The sequence below is a fragment of the Prenolepis imparis genome, unplaced genomic scaffold, assembly GCF_030444845.1.
Source record: "Prenolepis imparis isolate NDT839.2.m4 unplaced genomic scaffold, iyPreImpa1.0 SCAF_5, whole genome shotgun sequence".
Lineage (NCBI taxonomy): Eukaryota > Metazoa > Arthropoda > Insecta > Hymenoptera > Formicidae > Prenolepis > Prenolepis imparis.
The window spans coordinates 10,099,815-10,114,162 of record NW_028141163.1 but is presented as its reverse complement, the minus strand read 5'-3'; the positions used below and the strand labels follow the sequence as shown (position 1 = coordinate 10,114,162).

The window sequence follows — 14,348 nt, the reverse complement described above, 5'->3', positions numbered from 1 at the left end:
CTTTGTGTGCACGTTATCTTTGCCACATTTTACATCCCACACAGTCGAATTACAATGCCGAAAATGGTTTCGAGAACTAAATAATCGAATAAACATGTTGCGCTTATGTGAATAAATGAGAACGTTATACTTTATGTGAATTTTAATATCTGTATTTTATTTAAATTGGCTGAATCAGGCAAGATGAAATTTCTCAATCAATAAATTAATATTGTACAAAAAAGTGGATTTAAAAAAAAATACATTTGGAAATATATAACATATTTATTCCTAGATCTGATTGTACATATATACAAATCAATTTTCTGTGTGCAATTGTAAAAAATTATTTTGAGATCGGTATTTCAATTAAATTGGCTGAATCACAGGCAAGATGAAATTTCTTACAATAATTGCACAAAAAAGTGGATTTTTAAAATACATTTTATTAAATACAAAAAATATATTTATTCCTAGCAAGCACATCTGTATTTATTATAAATCCATTTTTGTGTACAATTACAAAAAGGTTGCATTCTACTAGATCAATAGAAATTTCAATATAATCTTTGAGATATATAATACACTTTTTCTTGTAAAATTGATTAGATTAAACAAGACGTTCAGTCATGAAAAATAATAATAGATGTCGAAGCAGAAATAGACCTGGTCTATTTCTGCGATGCATTCAAATTAGTTGTTTTATAATCGTTGCAATAATTAATCCATTAGCAGCATCGTAGCGTATCACGTCAGAATCTTAAATCGAGAGCGAACATGAGAACTGAAATTATTAACGATAAAATTTAACGACGCGTATATTTCGAGAATGATAATAATCAGCGCGCAATAAATTTCGCGACTGTTAGATAAGATTCTTATCACTCTACACACCGGTACTTGTTCACAGGGTTTCGTATTCTACAGCTGGATTGTGCTTCAACGGATCTCCAAAGGCGCTCCTCTATCCGCTTTTCCGGCATTCTGAAGTATACGAAAAAGAAAAAAAGAGAAGAAAAACAAACGCGATCGTCTCGATCGGCCGCCACGTGCTGCTCTCGAACGAGTCGAGACTTTGACAGAATTGTCAGCCTCTCGTGTTGTCGGTGTGTTTACTTAAACCACGTGATGAGTGTGTGATTCCGCGTGCTAGAGAATTACGAATTCGTCGTTCGACGCGAACCGAGAGTGTCCTGTGTTCGTTCGTACAAATAGCCCGATAAATACAGTAGAGTTTGAAGGTTCGACGCCTTCAAACCGCAAGTGTACAATAATCCTGTCTTCCTCAAGGATAAACGAGGTCGATCGAAGTCACCGAGAGTTGGCCGTCAGACGGATCCCAATGAAAATGCTGCAGTCGCTCAACGCTCTGGCGGGCAAAATCTCGCCGGGCTCTCCCACGGACAGCAACGCCAACAAGGTGCACATGCATAACAACAACAATAATAACAACAATGTGCACCATCATCCCTACTCCAAACAGGCCCAGCCGTCACCGTCACATTCGGCCAACGGCGACCAGAAGGAAAACACGTGAGTTTTTTGTTATCTTTACACTTTACACTATGCAACGCAATGTTTATATTTTATAAAACATTATAAAATCATTTTAAAAAATCGTAAACCAATTTTAAACAAAGTTATTAAAAGTATTTTTTTTGCGCTTCGTACATTTTAAATTAAATATAATAAATAATACTTTTAGAAAATACTTTGGAATATTTTAAAAAAATAAATAAACTTTTTTAAAATAACTTTTAGATGGTAAAAAAAAATAACAAAAACTTGATAAAAATATATCTACGATATTTTTTTTATACGTATCAACAGTGGTATCACATTTTTTAATCTTAAAAGTAAACAGTTTTGCATGGTAATTAATAATTATTACGCTCCAAGAATCATTAGAGTAATTTTTACTTTTTATCATTTTTCTGCGAGTAATTCTGAAAATAAAATAGTCCTCATGCCCCATAGGTTATCGTCCTCCAGAAAGTATTGAAATTTTTAGTAACAATAACTTTAGACCGTAGCATTTGAGACAAGTTGTTAACTACAGTAACAAAACACAGTGATGTTCACTACTGCGAATAATTATTGACTAACTTAAAAGTAGGTCGCCCATTTTACACTGATAACACGTTACGGGAATTCCTATATTATACCGGATGAGTGAATCTCGCAGCCCATCGGCAATCTGTTAAAATGTTTTGTTTACATTGCTCGGTTTACATACGCGTTACCATTTCAGGATTAATTAACATATTCAAGAGTCGGTTGCAGCAACAGCAATTAACGTTAATCATGTGTAACTAGAGTTCTTGCTCTATCTGTACCAATAGTATAATAAAGCGAAACGCAGTGAAACGTCGCCTGGATGCTGCTTTTGTGCTCTGTAGTTGTTACTTAACATATTGTCTGTGTAAAGGAGATGTAGAGAGGGAGAGAAAGAGAGAGAAAACTCTCTCTGGCCGCTAATAAATTTAAGATCTGTATTATAGCTAGATATAATATAATTAATATGATTAATTAACTAGCTCTTTGAATGAAACTTGGTTTAAATCGTTTAAAATACTGTCACGCGCCAAGTTTGTCGCGATATAATTGATTCGACGTGGCAAGGCCTGTAGAAACACTTTGTAATCTTAATAAACCTTAAATAATTTAATAATTAATTAGATTTTCATACTCAAAAGATTGAAATAACGATATGAAATAATGATATGAAATAATTTCTGTGACATATAACAAATGTAGAAATTTATTTGCTCTTGTTGAAAAAAAACGTTGTGACATTTTAGGTTGACTCTTTAAAATTCTGCTTTTACTACTTGATCGGCAACTGAAAAATGTTTGAAAAATGTAATTTAATGTTTATCATGCCGTTTGTTCGCTTCTTTTTTATATAATTTTATTGATTGTAGAAGAGAATGATATATTACTTGACATAATGAAAAAAAAAATGTCAAGACTTTCTTCGTAAGAGCAGAAAATCGAGCGGAAGAGAAAGGGAAGGCATAATGTTAGAGGTATAAGTAATAACGCTCTTCCTTTCAACCGAGTAAGAAATATCTTTGGAGATGTCGTTTGATTGAGACAATAAGGTTTCTTTAAAATAAGACGCAGATTCGATTGTACCGATCATATTTCATTGGCTCTTAGCTGAAGAGTGCTTGAAAACGCGTGGCCCGCTTACGCTTATATCGTAGATAACCCGTAACTTTTTCATAAACACAGCTTTAAAAGGACTGTTTGCGAGAACAAAGAGGCGAGCTCCTAGAACAAGGGCTCACGTTTCTACTCTATGTTGTCCCTTTATAATGGAAAAAGTATTTATGCGCTGAGAATGTCACGACGCTCTTCATCATCGTAAAGTCTTCCCTTTACCGTGTGCTCCGGTATTCTTTCAGGAATCATAAAAGAGAATGAGAAAGAAAAAGAGAGAGAGAGAGAAAGAGAAAAGAGTAAAGGTAGAACCAAGGATGGGAAAGAAAGAGAAAGATAGAAAGAAAGAGAGTTCACAGAGGAAAGATTTTTTTTTGAAAGAGGAGTGTTGTCGCACCGGTAAAGGGCGCTTTTCTTCATTATTTCGTTACGTCGCGTAAATGTCTCCGTAGAATGGGAAGGCAATGAAGGCCTAAAATAACTCCCCGGCATTCTTCGATGTGCGAGGGCGAGAGGTTCGTCTCTCTCGGTCTTTGGCGCGACACATTGCGCCATTCCTCGCCTCTCCCAAAGTCTTCTTCTTCTTCATCTACCCCCTGCGGAGTGAATGTCGCTGAAATATGTACCCATCATACGTAAAATGCGCGCGATTCGAAGAGCGGAATTTCTCTCGTACCCGAAGCTCCAGATATGCCGAGGCTCTCTCTCGCTAAAGGAACGATCCGTGAAATTGAAAAATCTGGTTGCGCGAATCAAGACGGATATATGTATATTTTTTTTCAATTATTTATTCGGCAAATAGTAAGTTATCGATTGAAAGAGTCGTAGAGGAGAAAAAAAAAGAGGTTGGAAGCATCCATTTATCAGACATGTTCTTTTGAGGGGAGAAACGTGTGTAAATAATTCATGTAACGTAGTCAATTTCTGTGTACGACGCAAATAGTAAAAAAATGTAACGAACATTTACATGTTAAAATATTGTCGAATGCCGATGGAGATGCTTCATCCGAGTTTTGTTAAATGAAAATATGTCGTGCATTTTTTATAAATTTCTATAAAATTGATTTTTTTTACATCCCATCGAAACGTTATTTAAGAGAATAGGGGCGAATTATTATTGAGTAGCACGGAGTATAATGAATTATACGAAACGAGATTAATCTTTTTTTTTTAAATATAATTATCTAACGTGTCGCGCGCATAAATCTCATAAAATGGTAAAATCGCTAAATAGAAAGCATAACATATTGTCACGTGTAATACCGGTGACATATAAAATAAATGATATATCAACGTGCATATATACGATGTTTATTTTAATTTTACGCCATGCAAATATCAGCTGATATTGCCATACACGTGATGCGTATTATTTATTGCATTATCCGCGATATATTACCACAATGAGCAATCGCATCATTTAATAAACGATGCGCAATACAATCCTGACGAATAAAATACACATTGCACTTTTTCTTTCACAAATCGGATAAGACGATTGCAGAGTTAAACCGTTAGGTAAGTTTACGGGATGACGCTAACAGCAGTACCGGGTTCCTTGACAATTGTAGGGTTTAAGTGATATGTGCGGCTCTAGGGAGAAATTCGTTTAACAAAAGGGTCGCCGTGGACCCTAAAGGTCGAGCCCTGGATCCCTTTATCTAGATTCGAATGCCTCGCCACGCTGGAAACACGTAGAAATTAATTTCTGCTTGTCGACAGGAACGATTTCTATCTACCCAGGCCTTGGAGAACGATTAGGGTACCTCTCTGCATAGTTTACTCATTGTGAATTACGTAAATATTTGTCGGCCTCGGGTAACGCGAATATAGTGTTTTACGTGGCGCATTTCTCGCATTATCGCGCCGTATCTAGAGAAACGCTGATAATAATTCTTATCGAGTCTTACGCACCGCCATGCTACTCTCGTTCTGGTTCGAAGAAAACGAATGTTCTCAAGATTTCTCTGCAATTCATATCAGAGATAAATATTTTCGGTAATATTTTTATCTGCATTTAATAATTTGTATGCGCAAAATCATGTCTCCTATAAGACATTAATTTTATATAAGATTTTTATATAAGATTTTATGTATTTTATATTATATATTTTATTTATTTATATATAGATTTTATATATTTTTATATATAAAATTTTATTTAGTTTATATTTTTATAGAAGATAATAATTTATATAAAACGATAAATTGATATAATAGATTATATAAGATAATATTAACATATGAATAGATATTATTCATATAAAGATGTACAGTTATTTAATGTGTAATTTAATTTAATTTAATTTTTGCTAATATTATTAATTTGGTACTCATCACTTAATTTCTTTTAAAAAAATTTTTATAAATTTGCGATATATCTCTCTTTCTCTCGCGATGCCCTCCCAACTCGTTAGTGACATTCATCGATCATATAGCGATCTGTCACCGATACACATTTCACCACGTGCCATTAATCCGCGAAGCCGCGATGCTTGCGGCGCGAGAGCAGCAGCAACATTGCGAGATTGGGAATTATATTATCCGACAGAGAAATTGGAACTCTCTGCAAACAGCATTACCGCGCCATCCATCTTCCTATCGGCACCTCTCTACCAACGAACTTGGTCGATAGATCATTTTTCTATCTTCGAGTTGTCGTGTCCGGTCACGTATCCCGGGCCGTAGAGATCTCCCTCCTCGCTCTGCCTTCCATATTCTATCTTCGTAGGTTTCACGGGTTATTCGGATCTCGCTCGCATACACTCGTTCCCCGGTCGCGTCCGCTTTCACGAAAATTAAATCCGTATCGATGAAGCGTCAGACGCAAAGTCCGAGAGTCCTCTCTCTTTCCGCGCGCTTTTACCTCCGCTCCGGTAAAAATCGATCGCGCGTACGCGACAGACATGATTGTCGCTGTCGAGAGCAGACACGAGAAACACTTAAAATCCGCGCGAAGCTGTAGCAATGCAATCCTGTCGGGAAGAAGGATCGGAAAGATTTACTGAAGCCACTGACGGGGAAATCAAGACATCGGGCACAAAGAGCCTCGCGGCGATGCTATTGTTAGGCTTCGGGTACTTCAGCATCTTTCTCGCGCGCTGACAAACGTTTTGGCGAAGAACGCAATCATTTCTCGGATATAGCAGACGGCGAGATGAGACAGATAACGCGCGTCTGAACTTTGGAACTCTCATTTTTCCGGCTTGATAAAATGATTAATTCTGATCGTTTGTAAAGTAAGATACGTGTCTCTCTTTTCAGTAGATTCTTTCATTTATTTCGTATCAGTTTAGTAACGGAAGGCATTTTCTAAATATAATAATAAATATAACATGTAGAATTTATGACATATGTTTAAATTGCAATTTGATAGTTTATTCGCTTTATTTATTCTGAAAGAATATCATTTCGCGAAATCTTTCAAGAGTGTCCAATGTTCCCTATGGACATGTAAAAGTGAGAGACATAAGAGGGGGGAAAGAGGTAACCTCGAGCGCTAGTTTGAAAAAGAAAGGACGGTAGGAGAGACGTTGTCTGAGAAATCTGACAAATCTGACAAATCCAAGTACAGAAAATCTTCGTGCCAAGCACGCGCCTATCCACCACTTCGGGATATACATATACATCGCCATCCCATTCCTTAACCTTCCCTGCGCATCCCCCGACCAAAACCCACCCCATTCTTTCGCTTTGACACGTGTGCATACGCTACTATACCCGGCTTCCCGACTACTCGTGTCAGTGGCTGCGTTCTTCTGCGTAGGCGTAAGCAGTTCCCAAGCATGGCGTCGGCTCCGCGTGTAGCACATAGCACGTAGCCGTGATATTGTCACATGCCTCCGGTGCAAAGCTCCAAATTGTATCGTCGTCGCCGTCGCGGTGTGCATGTGCGACCGACAACGACTTTCCTCCGCGTGTGTCTGGTCTCTTTCACCCTCTTTCTTTCTCGTACCTCCCCGTCTTCCCATACCACTTACACCGACGACGACAATAATATCCGACACGCTCCAGCTATTCCTTCTCTTTTCGAGCTGACGGCATTGTCTTGCAGTTTTTTCTCCTTTTTTTCTCCTTTCTTTCTCGTCCCCACCGTGCAACGGATCCGAACAGCACGCCCGGAAGCGTGAGACGTAAGAACGCGATTGGCGAGCTTGAAAATGCGGCGCTTACTAATAGAATTTTCTCAGTGCTTTAACTAGGTACTCGAATCTTCGGGTCAAAATTAATTTTGAGGCAATAATGTCATCGATATTTTTCATAGTTAAAAGATTTTATCAGAATCATACAATTAATTTTGTATTCTCCAATGATTTTAAGCGCTGCTTAGATTCACTGTAATTCAAAATTTAAACTGTATTAAACTGTACAATTAAATTTCAGTTAAATTATATCTACATAAACGTAATATACGAGGGTGTTTCAAAAAGTAACAGCAAATTAAAAATATTTTGAGATATATAATTCAATTAGAGAAACAAATGATATGTCATTTTTCTACATAATTACCCTCCTTTTCAATACACTTCTCACATCGTTGCATCAACTTCTTTATTCCATTAGAAAAAAATGTTTCTAGTCGATATGAGAAGTGTATTGAAAAGGAGAATAATTATCTTGAAAAATCTCTAATTTAATTATATATCTCAAAATATTTAATTTGCTGTTATACTTTTTGAAACACCCTTGTATTTTTTTAATATTTTGGCACAAACTGTCTTTAAATAATCTGAATAATCTATATGAAGCTAATATATATATGTATGTGTGTGTGCATATGTGTGTGTATGTGTGTGCTTGAGAGTAATATTATGTAATGTCATTTCACGAGGACACTTTCCAGGAGTAAAGGTTGAGCCTCGTGTCACCACATTCATGCTCAGTGACAAGCTGTTATCCCTCTCACCCCGTTGCTCGCGCCGCATCAATACCCTTACCCGGATATTCGTTCATCATAATTCAATCCCTCTATCGTATCGCCTTCGGTGCGGTGAACCGATCAAATCCATCACGAAGCAAGGCAAAATTTTATCAACGAATTTACTTAAGCGGATAACAGAGCCGTTACTTTGTTCGTTAATCCGCGAGTTTCCGCCGGGCTGGCTCGTCCGCGAAAGCGCTTTTAACATCCGGTAATCTGTCGACGGTAATCTTTTCAACCTCCGGCAGCCGCGTTTTGCAGCGAAGAGAGAGAAAGACAGAGAGAGATAGAGGCATGGAAAATAGGCGGGATGGTCGCGAAAGCACGATTTGCAACGATGCAATTTGTCGGATCTATAAACCGACCGCGAAGTAAGCGTAGCCACTGATGGATGCTTAGGTTGCAGCAATATGACTCGTAACATATTTCTCCAGCCGTGCGTTAACCCGCCGTCGCCATTGCGACGGCATAAAAGCCGAACCTCTCTCCTCGCTGCATCTCGCCATTCAGATAACACGTTCAATTATTAATTCTCTTTCCACGTCTCTCTTCATTAACGGAAAAATCTATCATTCTCCTGAATTGTTCTTGCAAAAGCGGTCGCGATACAGGAACGTTTTGCAAATTCCTAATAGAGAGAGATGGAGAGAGATCACGGAAGTAAAAAAGAATATGAAAAATAAATGGGAAACGAGAAGGTTTATATATTGGTGACTCTCTCTTCCGATATGTCATATTTTTATTATCTATTTCAAACTCACACAGACACACGTGACGTCTCAATGACGTGAGTGAATCACAACTCATGTCGGAGTATGTATTTATATACGACGACTGCATCGAATGTTTTTTTAAAGCTACGTTTTCGCATGTTACAAGTAGAACAGAACGTATATATATATCCGTTGCAATGAATACCAAGGTCGGAAAGGCTAAATGTAAGCGCAAAAAACACAAGATCGATCGAAGCGATTTTCACATGAAAAGTTCACGGTAACGGGGTTTGATAACGTAGTTACGAACTTTCCGTTGAAACTCTTGTTACGCGTTTGTTGTTCCTTTTTTTTTATACTCCGTATCGTATCGAACGCGCGTGCTGCTTTTATGTTTTAAAGGGAAAAAAAACAAGTACTTTTATATTAATTATAGAAGCAAAATTGCATGATGTGTTCCGCTACAAAAGTTGTTGCGCAATGCTAATTAAATTTTAATTATAAAACTGCCGCGCCTGCTCGTGTCATTGAATTAATATATAACGATGACGCATTGAGGCCGATGCAAAATATATATATATATATATATATATTTTACATGTGCGTTTATGTGTACACGTGTGTACAATATTTAATAGTTTTATATATTTTTTGTGTGCGTGTGCGATGTATAAAAAAAATTATACGATTAAACGGAATAATCACGCGGAAATAGGTCAACGGGAAAAAATTATACCATTAAATGGAATAATCACGCGGGAATAGATCAACGGAATCACTCCGCAACGATAAAATTTATTTAAAAACATAAATTATATAATATACACAAAGTGCATACTATACAAATATATTATACAAAGATTTAAGCTACAGAAATATAAAAAAAAACTCGCTATCTTCAGACCTTCGCTACGCTAAGTTAACTATTAAAACACTTGAACAAAACCTTCCAAATTACAACATGCTCGACTCGACGAGCGGGCTAGAGCCTAATTAAAAGTGCCAACTAAAGCAAGAAGAGAGAGAGCCCATGTCGATGGTGTGTTTTGTATCGGCTCGTTTTATATCATCTCTCGAATATAACGAAACGCGCTCGCAGAGATGTGAGGTGGCAACCAAGCCTGCGAGAGGTTGAAAGGAAAAGTTGCTCTTTCTCTCGTCCTAGCGACCCACTTCTCGCCTCCGTCGACAACTCGCCATCCCCGTGTTCCCGGCGTTGTTTACAGCGGCAGTCCTTTGCAAACGAACAAGGAGCCTCTTTGTAAAAGGGTTGTTATAACCGAGCGACACACTCACCCCCTGCGGGCGCTCTATATTACCGGGTATAAAATATCAATATATCTCCCCTTCTCCCCTTGTTCGGAGAGAGAAACGGAACGCCGCTGTGCGAGAGACACAATTACAGCTACGCATAAATTACAGCTTCGATCGTAATCGCACAGGTGCGACGGATAATGGCTTCGGAAAAAGTTGCCCCAGTCTGAAAAGAGATCGAAGGGATGGGAAAAATATTACGGCAGAGAGATACAGATATAGCGTCTCTAAAATTAGATTAAATTTATATCGCGAAATTTTTTTAAATATAAAATTAAACGTATGATTCTTTTTCTCTCAGAACGATATATCGACCTTATACTGTGTAATGACTTCGCGTAGAGGCGGTGATAAATGGAAAATACGAAATTTACTTAGAATCTGAATATTGCAGACACTATTTTGATACATCCGACGATATCCATCGGATATCTATATTGTACGGGGTCATACACCGACCGGGCATGCGCTTACATATGTATGGAATCCCTGTCGTCGATGGAATTCTGAAGGCGTCGGTCGCGATTCTATTACAGCGGAGAGAGAGAGAGGTAAGCGAAGGCGAATTGAGCGTAATGAGATAAGGAAAATCGAAATGTTTCCTCGGCGGGTGGGAGGGAGGGCGTTTTAGCGCGATTTTATTGTCTCTTGGCACCTTCGCATCGGGAACGACGAGAGTATTATTGTCGTATCGGAAAGATATCCCCCTTGTCCCCCCTTGGCTCCCACGCGCGTGCACCCGTTTCCCTTTGACGATTAGAACTTTACACGCTACGGGCGCCGTATGAATAAAGGATAAGGGCATATGTAACGTATGTGCATGTCGAGACAGCGCGACGTACGTGGTCGTACCGTACCGTAAACACGTGCCGACACGTGCTATCGATCTCGTGTAAAATTAAAGCGCACGCCTGCAGTTCCCGTATAGTCGTAGGCACTCGTAAATAATTCCCGCCGCGATCCCCGCCGAGCCCTTGACCTCCGTAACAATTACCGTGATTCTCTAGGAAGAGAGAGAGAGCGATATACGGGCCCTCCGTCGCCGACGAGAGGGTCCGCCGTTTATTTCGCGAGCCGCGGATCTCCGATGACAGACAGAGAGTCATCGCAGCAATCCAGGTCGCAAACTTCACGCCCCCGCGACCCTTTCGCGAGTTCGGCAACCGAGTCGGATCTATTAAACCGAGAGCGGAGGAGTGCTTGAACTTGATTCCCAGAACATGCGATACCGCGCGATCGATCGCGGCTTCACCGCGGTTCACCCACCTTTTACAGACCTAGGTATAGTGCTCGCTCGCACGAAAGGATTCTTATCGCCTACTTCAACCTTTGTCTGTGCTTGTGCATATAATCTGTCCTCTCCAGTCCTCCCTGCCAAAATTGGCCCATATTTAATTCACACGAATTTACAGTTTCGTGATAATTGAATGTGTCACAAAGTGCTTTTCTACATGGAAAGTGAAATTAACGGAAAATCAATTTGCAATTATTCACACCTGTAAGATATATACATCTTTTTGACAAATATCAATTTTATATATATTGTTAGTAAAAAATTAAATATATAAATAATACATGTACATTATTAAATACATGTTTATATCACATATTACATAATTTATTTCACATATCACATAAAATAATTATATATATATATAATAAATATATACAATATATTTTATATATTATATATAAAAAATTAAAGCATTGATAATGAATCTGTCATTACTCTTCATTTAGTTTTTAATATTTGCGGTTAAAAGGAGATTCGCTGGTTTGGAAACAGTTTATGTATTGAGTCTGCCTGGGTTTATATATTCTCTGATTTATCACGTCGCGTGTAATACAATTTATTTTTGCATCAAATTATTGAAAGCACGTCCGAGTTTTATTTGAAACGTATATTTCCCAAAATATCATCGGTTGAGTTAAACGAGGTCCGGCGATAATGACTATCACGTAATTTATCTCGATTAAGCGATACGCCCACGCAACACGAGAATGATCGATCGAGTCGCAAGCTTTTGGACCTATCGAGCTGTTTGTGTCCTTGTAATGATATAACATATCATAAACGTAATTATGAATAATCGGTTCGTACGAGTAATATTTTTCGATTACATCTTTTCCTGCATCATTCGTATATTATTAACCTGAATGTATATCCTCGGGAAATAGTTACGGTTGATATAAAATTACAAAAAAAAATCGATTTATATTTGCGATATGAATTATGTAATTGTTATGTGTATTATTTTCGTATTTAATATTTTTACCAATTTTCCCTAGAAAATAGGTTAAAGCGCGTGATAATTAGAAAAAAATTCTTTGCAATCCAAACTCACACGCGATAAAATGAAGCAAAGTCTTTCGTGCGTTTTTCTCGCTCGAGATAAGCAACTGGCTCTGGAAGAGAAGCACTTCATGGTTTGGTATTTCCTAGAACTTATCCTTTTGTTTTAGATCCGTCTTCCTACAGAAAGCAGCTACACGAAAGTCCACTCCGACCACTTAGCGAAAACTAAGTTACGAAGTAATTTTTCATTTTCCTTAACTGCCAGGTGTCTTACTGTGTATCGGTTGATTCGATGAGAAACGTAGAGGAATGGCTGTAATCCAGTTAGGAAGTATTTCTTGAAGCTGCGCTATTAGATCTCTTCGATTCCCTTCCATCTCACTCGCCTTCGTTCTTTATGAAACCATTGTAGTGGATTCACGATAACTCACAAATACGATGTTCCGACCAATAATAGAGCTAAACGAAGATTGATTTAATCACTCATCTTGTGATATATATAAACATTACACAAATTTTAGAATAGAATGATTAATATAACGTATGTAAAAAAAATTTATTTACTATCATAGACACACAAATAGAAACTCAAGTTTATTTTAATATCAGTTATATATAAATTGGAAAGTCAATATATTGGTTTTGTACATATATTTTAAAAGTTTGCGCTTTTGCTGAAAATTGAATTAAATTAAATAGAATTATGTGGTAAATGCATTGATTATTTAGTAAAGGTTCACGAATTTAGGTTTAGATTTATTTTAAATTAATTTCTGCAAAATAAGCTATTATTTTTTTATCCACTTTAAAAGGAGTGATGAAATGTTTAAGATGTATCGAGAAATTTGAAGTTTATAATTAAAATAAACACACTTAGTATATAATAATTAAAATAATTAAAATAATAAACCAACTATAAAATATATGAATAACGCACGTATACTAGTCCGAATTTTTAAACAATATTATTTTTATTAAATATTATTTATATTAATATTAAATATTAATTATATTAAGTATATTAATTATTAATTTTTGAATTCTTTTTTTTTTGTAAGTAAAATATCTTTTATGTATATTTAAAAAAAATATATGCTATCAATTTATATTTCTTAAGATTAGATCATCAAAATATTCAGTTTTATCGTCAAATTAAAATACTTTTTAAAAATAAATATTCTTTAAAAAAATTTTAAATAAAATATTTTTTAGTTTTTTTTTAAACTTCAACTCTATTCTTATCAGATAATATATTCGTATTATTGGCTCTTAACTGTTTTACAATATATTCTGCATTCAATAATGTAGGATCAATATCTCTGTGCGATATTCCGTGAAATATTATACGTGAACAGTTTGTTCCTAACCGGCGGCAGGTTTCGGGAGTATCGGCGTGAAATTTATTCGATGGGCTAATAACGCGGTTGGGTCGCAGCAGACCGCGGTAGTATCAAATTCAACCTTCGATTTTACCCTTCCAACCCTCACCAGATCCCTTCGAGTCCCTATATATCCACCGACATCGACTCCACCTACGCTCAATCCGGGAACCCGCTCGCATTAGCATGTTATTGGGCGGTTGTTTACTTCGGGTTAATCGTCACCTTTGGCGCCAACGATGCGGCAAGAGGACGAAAGAGGATGAAGTAACAGAGGGTCGTGGCGATTTCATTGACGAGAGATTCTTTCCGAATCGACGGCGATCTGGATCGACAAAAAAGTCAATCCTGAACTCGACGATGCGATTTTTACGTCCAATTAAAATGAATAAAATTATTGGGAAAATATTTTCGCTTCTCACATGATTTTGTTGATAATCATTATAATAGATATAATTTACACAGAACTGAAAGTAAAATATGTCAAATTTTACGTAAATATTTTATAATAATAATATTCTACAATACCGCAGATATAGAAGAAAAGCTATCATTAATTGAAATGCTTGTGTTGTCATTAT

The 14,348-nt window shown here is 37.0% G+C and overlaps 1 protein-coding gene across 20 annotated transcripts in view; it reads left to right on the top strand.

Annotated features, from left to right (window-relative positions):
* Positions 1–14,348, top strand: part of LOC145936300 (CUGBP Elav-like family member 1-A) — a 384,349-nt gene that overhangs the window by 57,997 nt on the left and 312,004 nt on the right. For all 20 annotated transcript variants that reach the window (XM_083038373.1, XM_083038366.1, XM_083038387.1 and 17 more), the window contains one exon: positions 890–1,512. In XM_083038373.1, coding sequence (XP_082894499.1) covers positions 1,322–1,512 — 191 coding nt within the window. In that variant the 5' untranslated portion in view covers positions 890–1,321. The remainder of the gene's footprint in view (positions 1–889; positions 1,513–14,348) is intronic.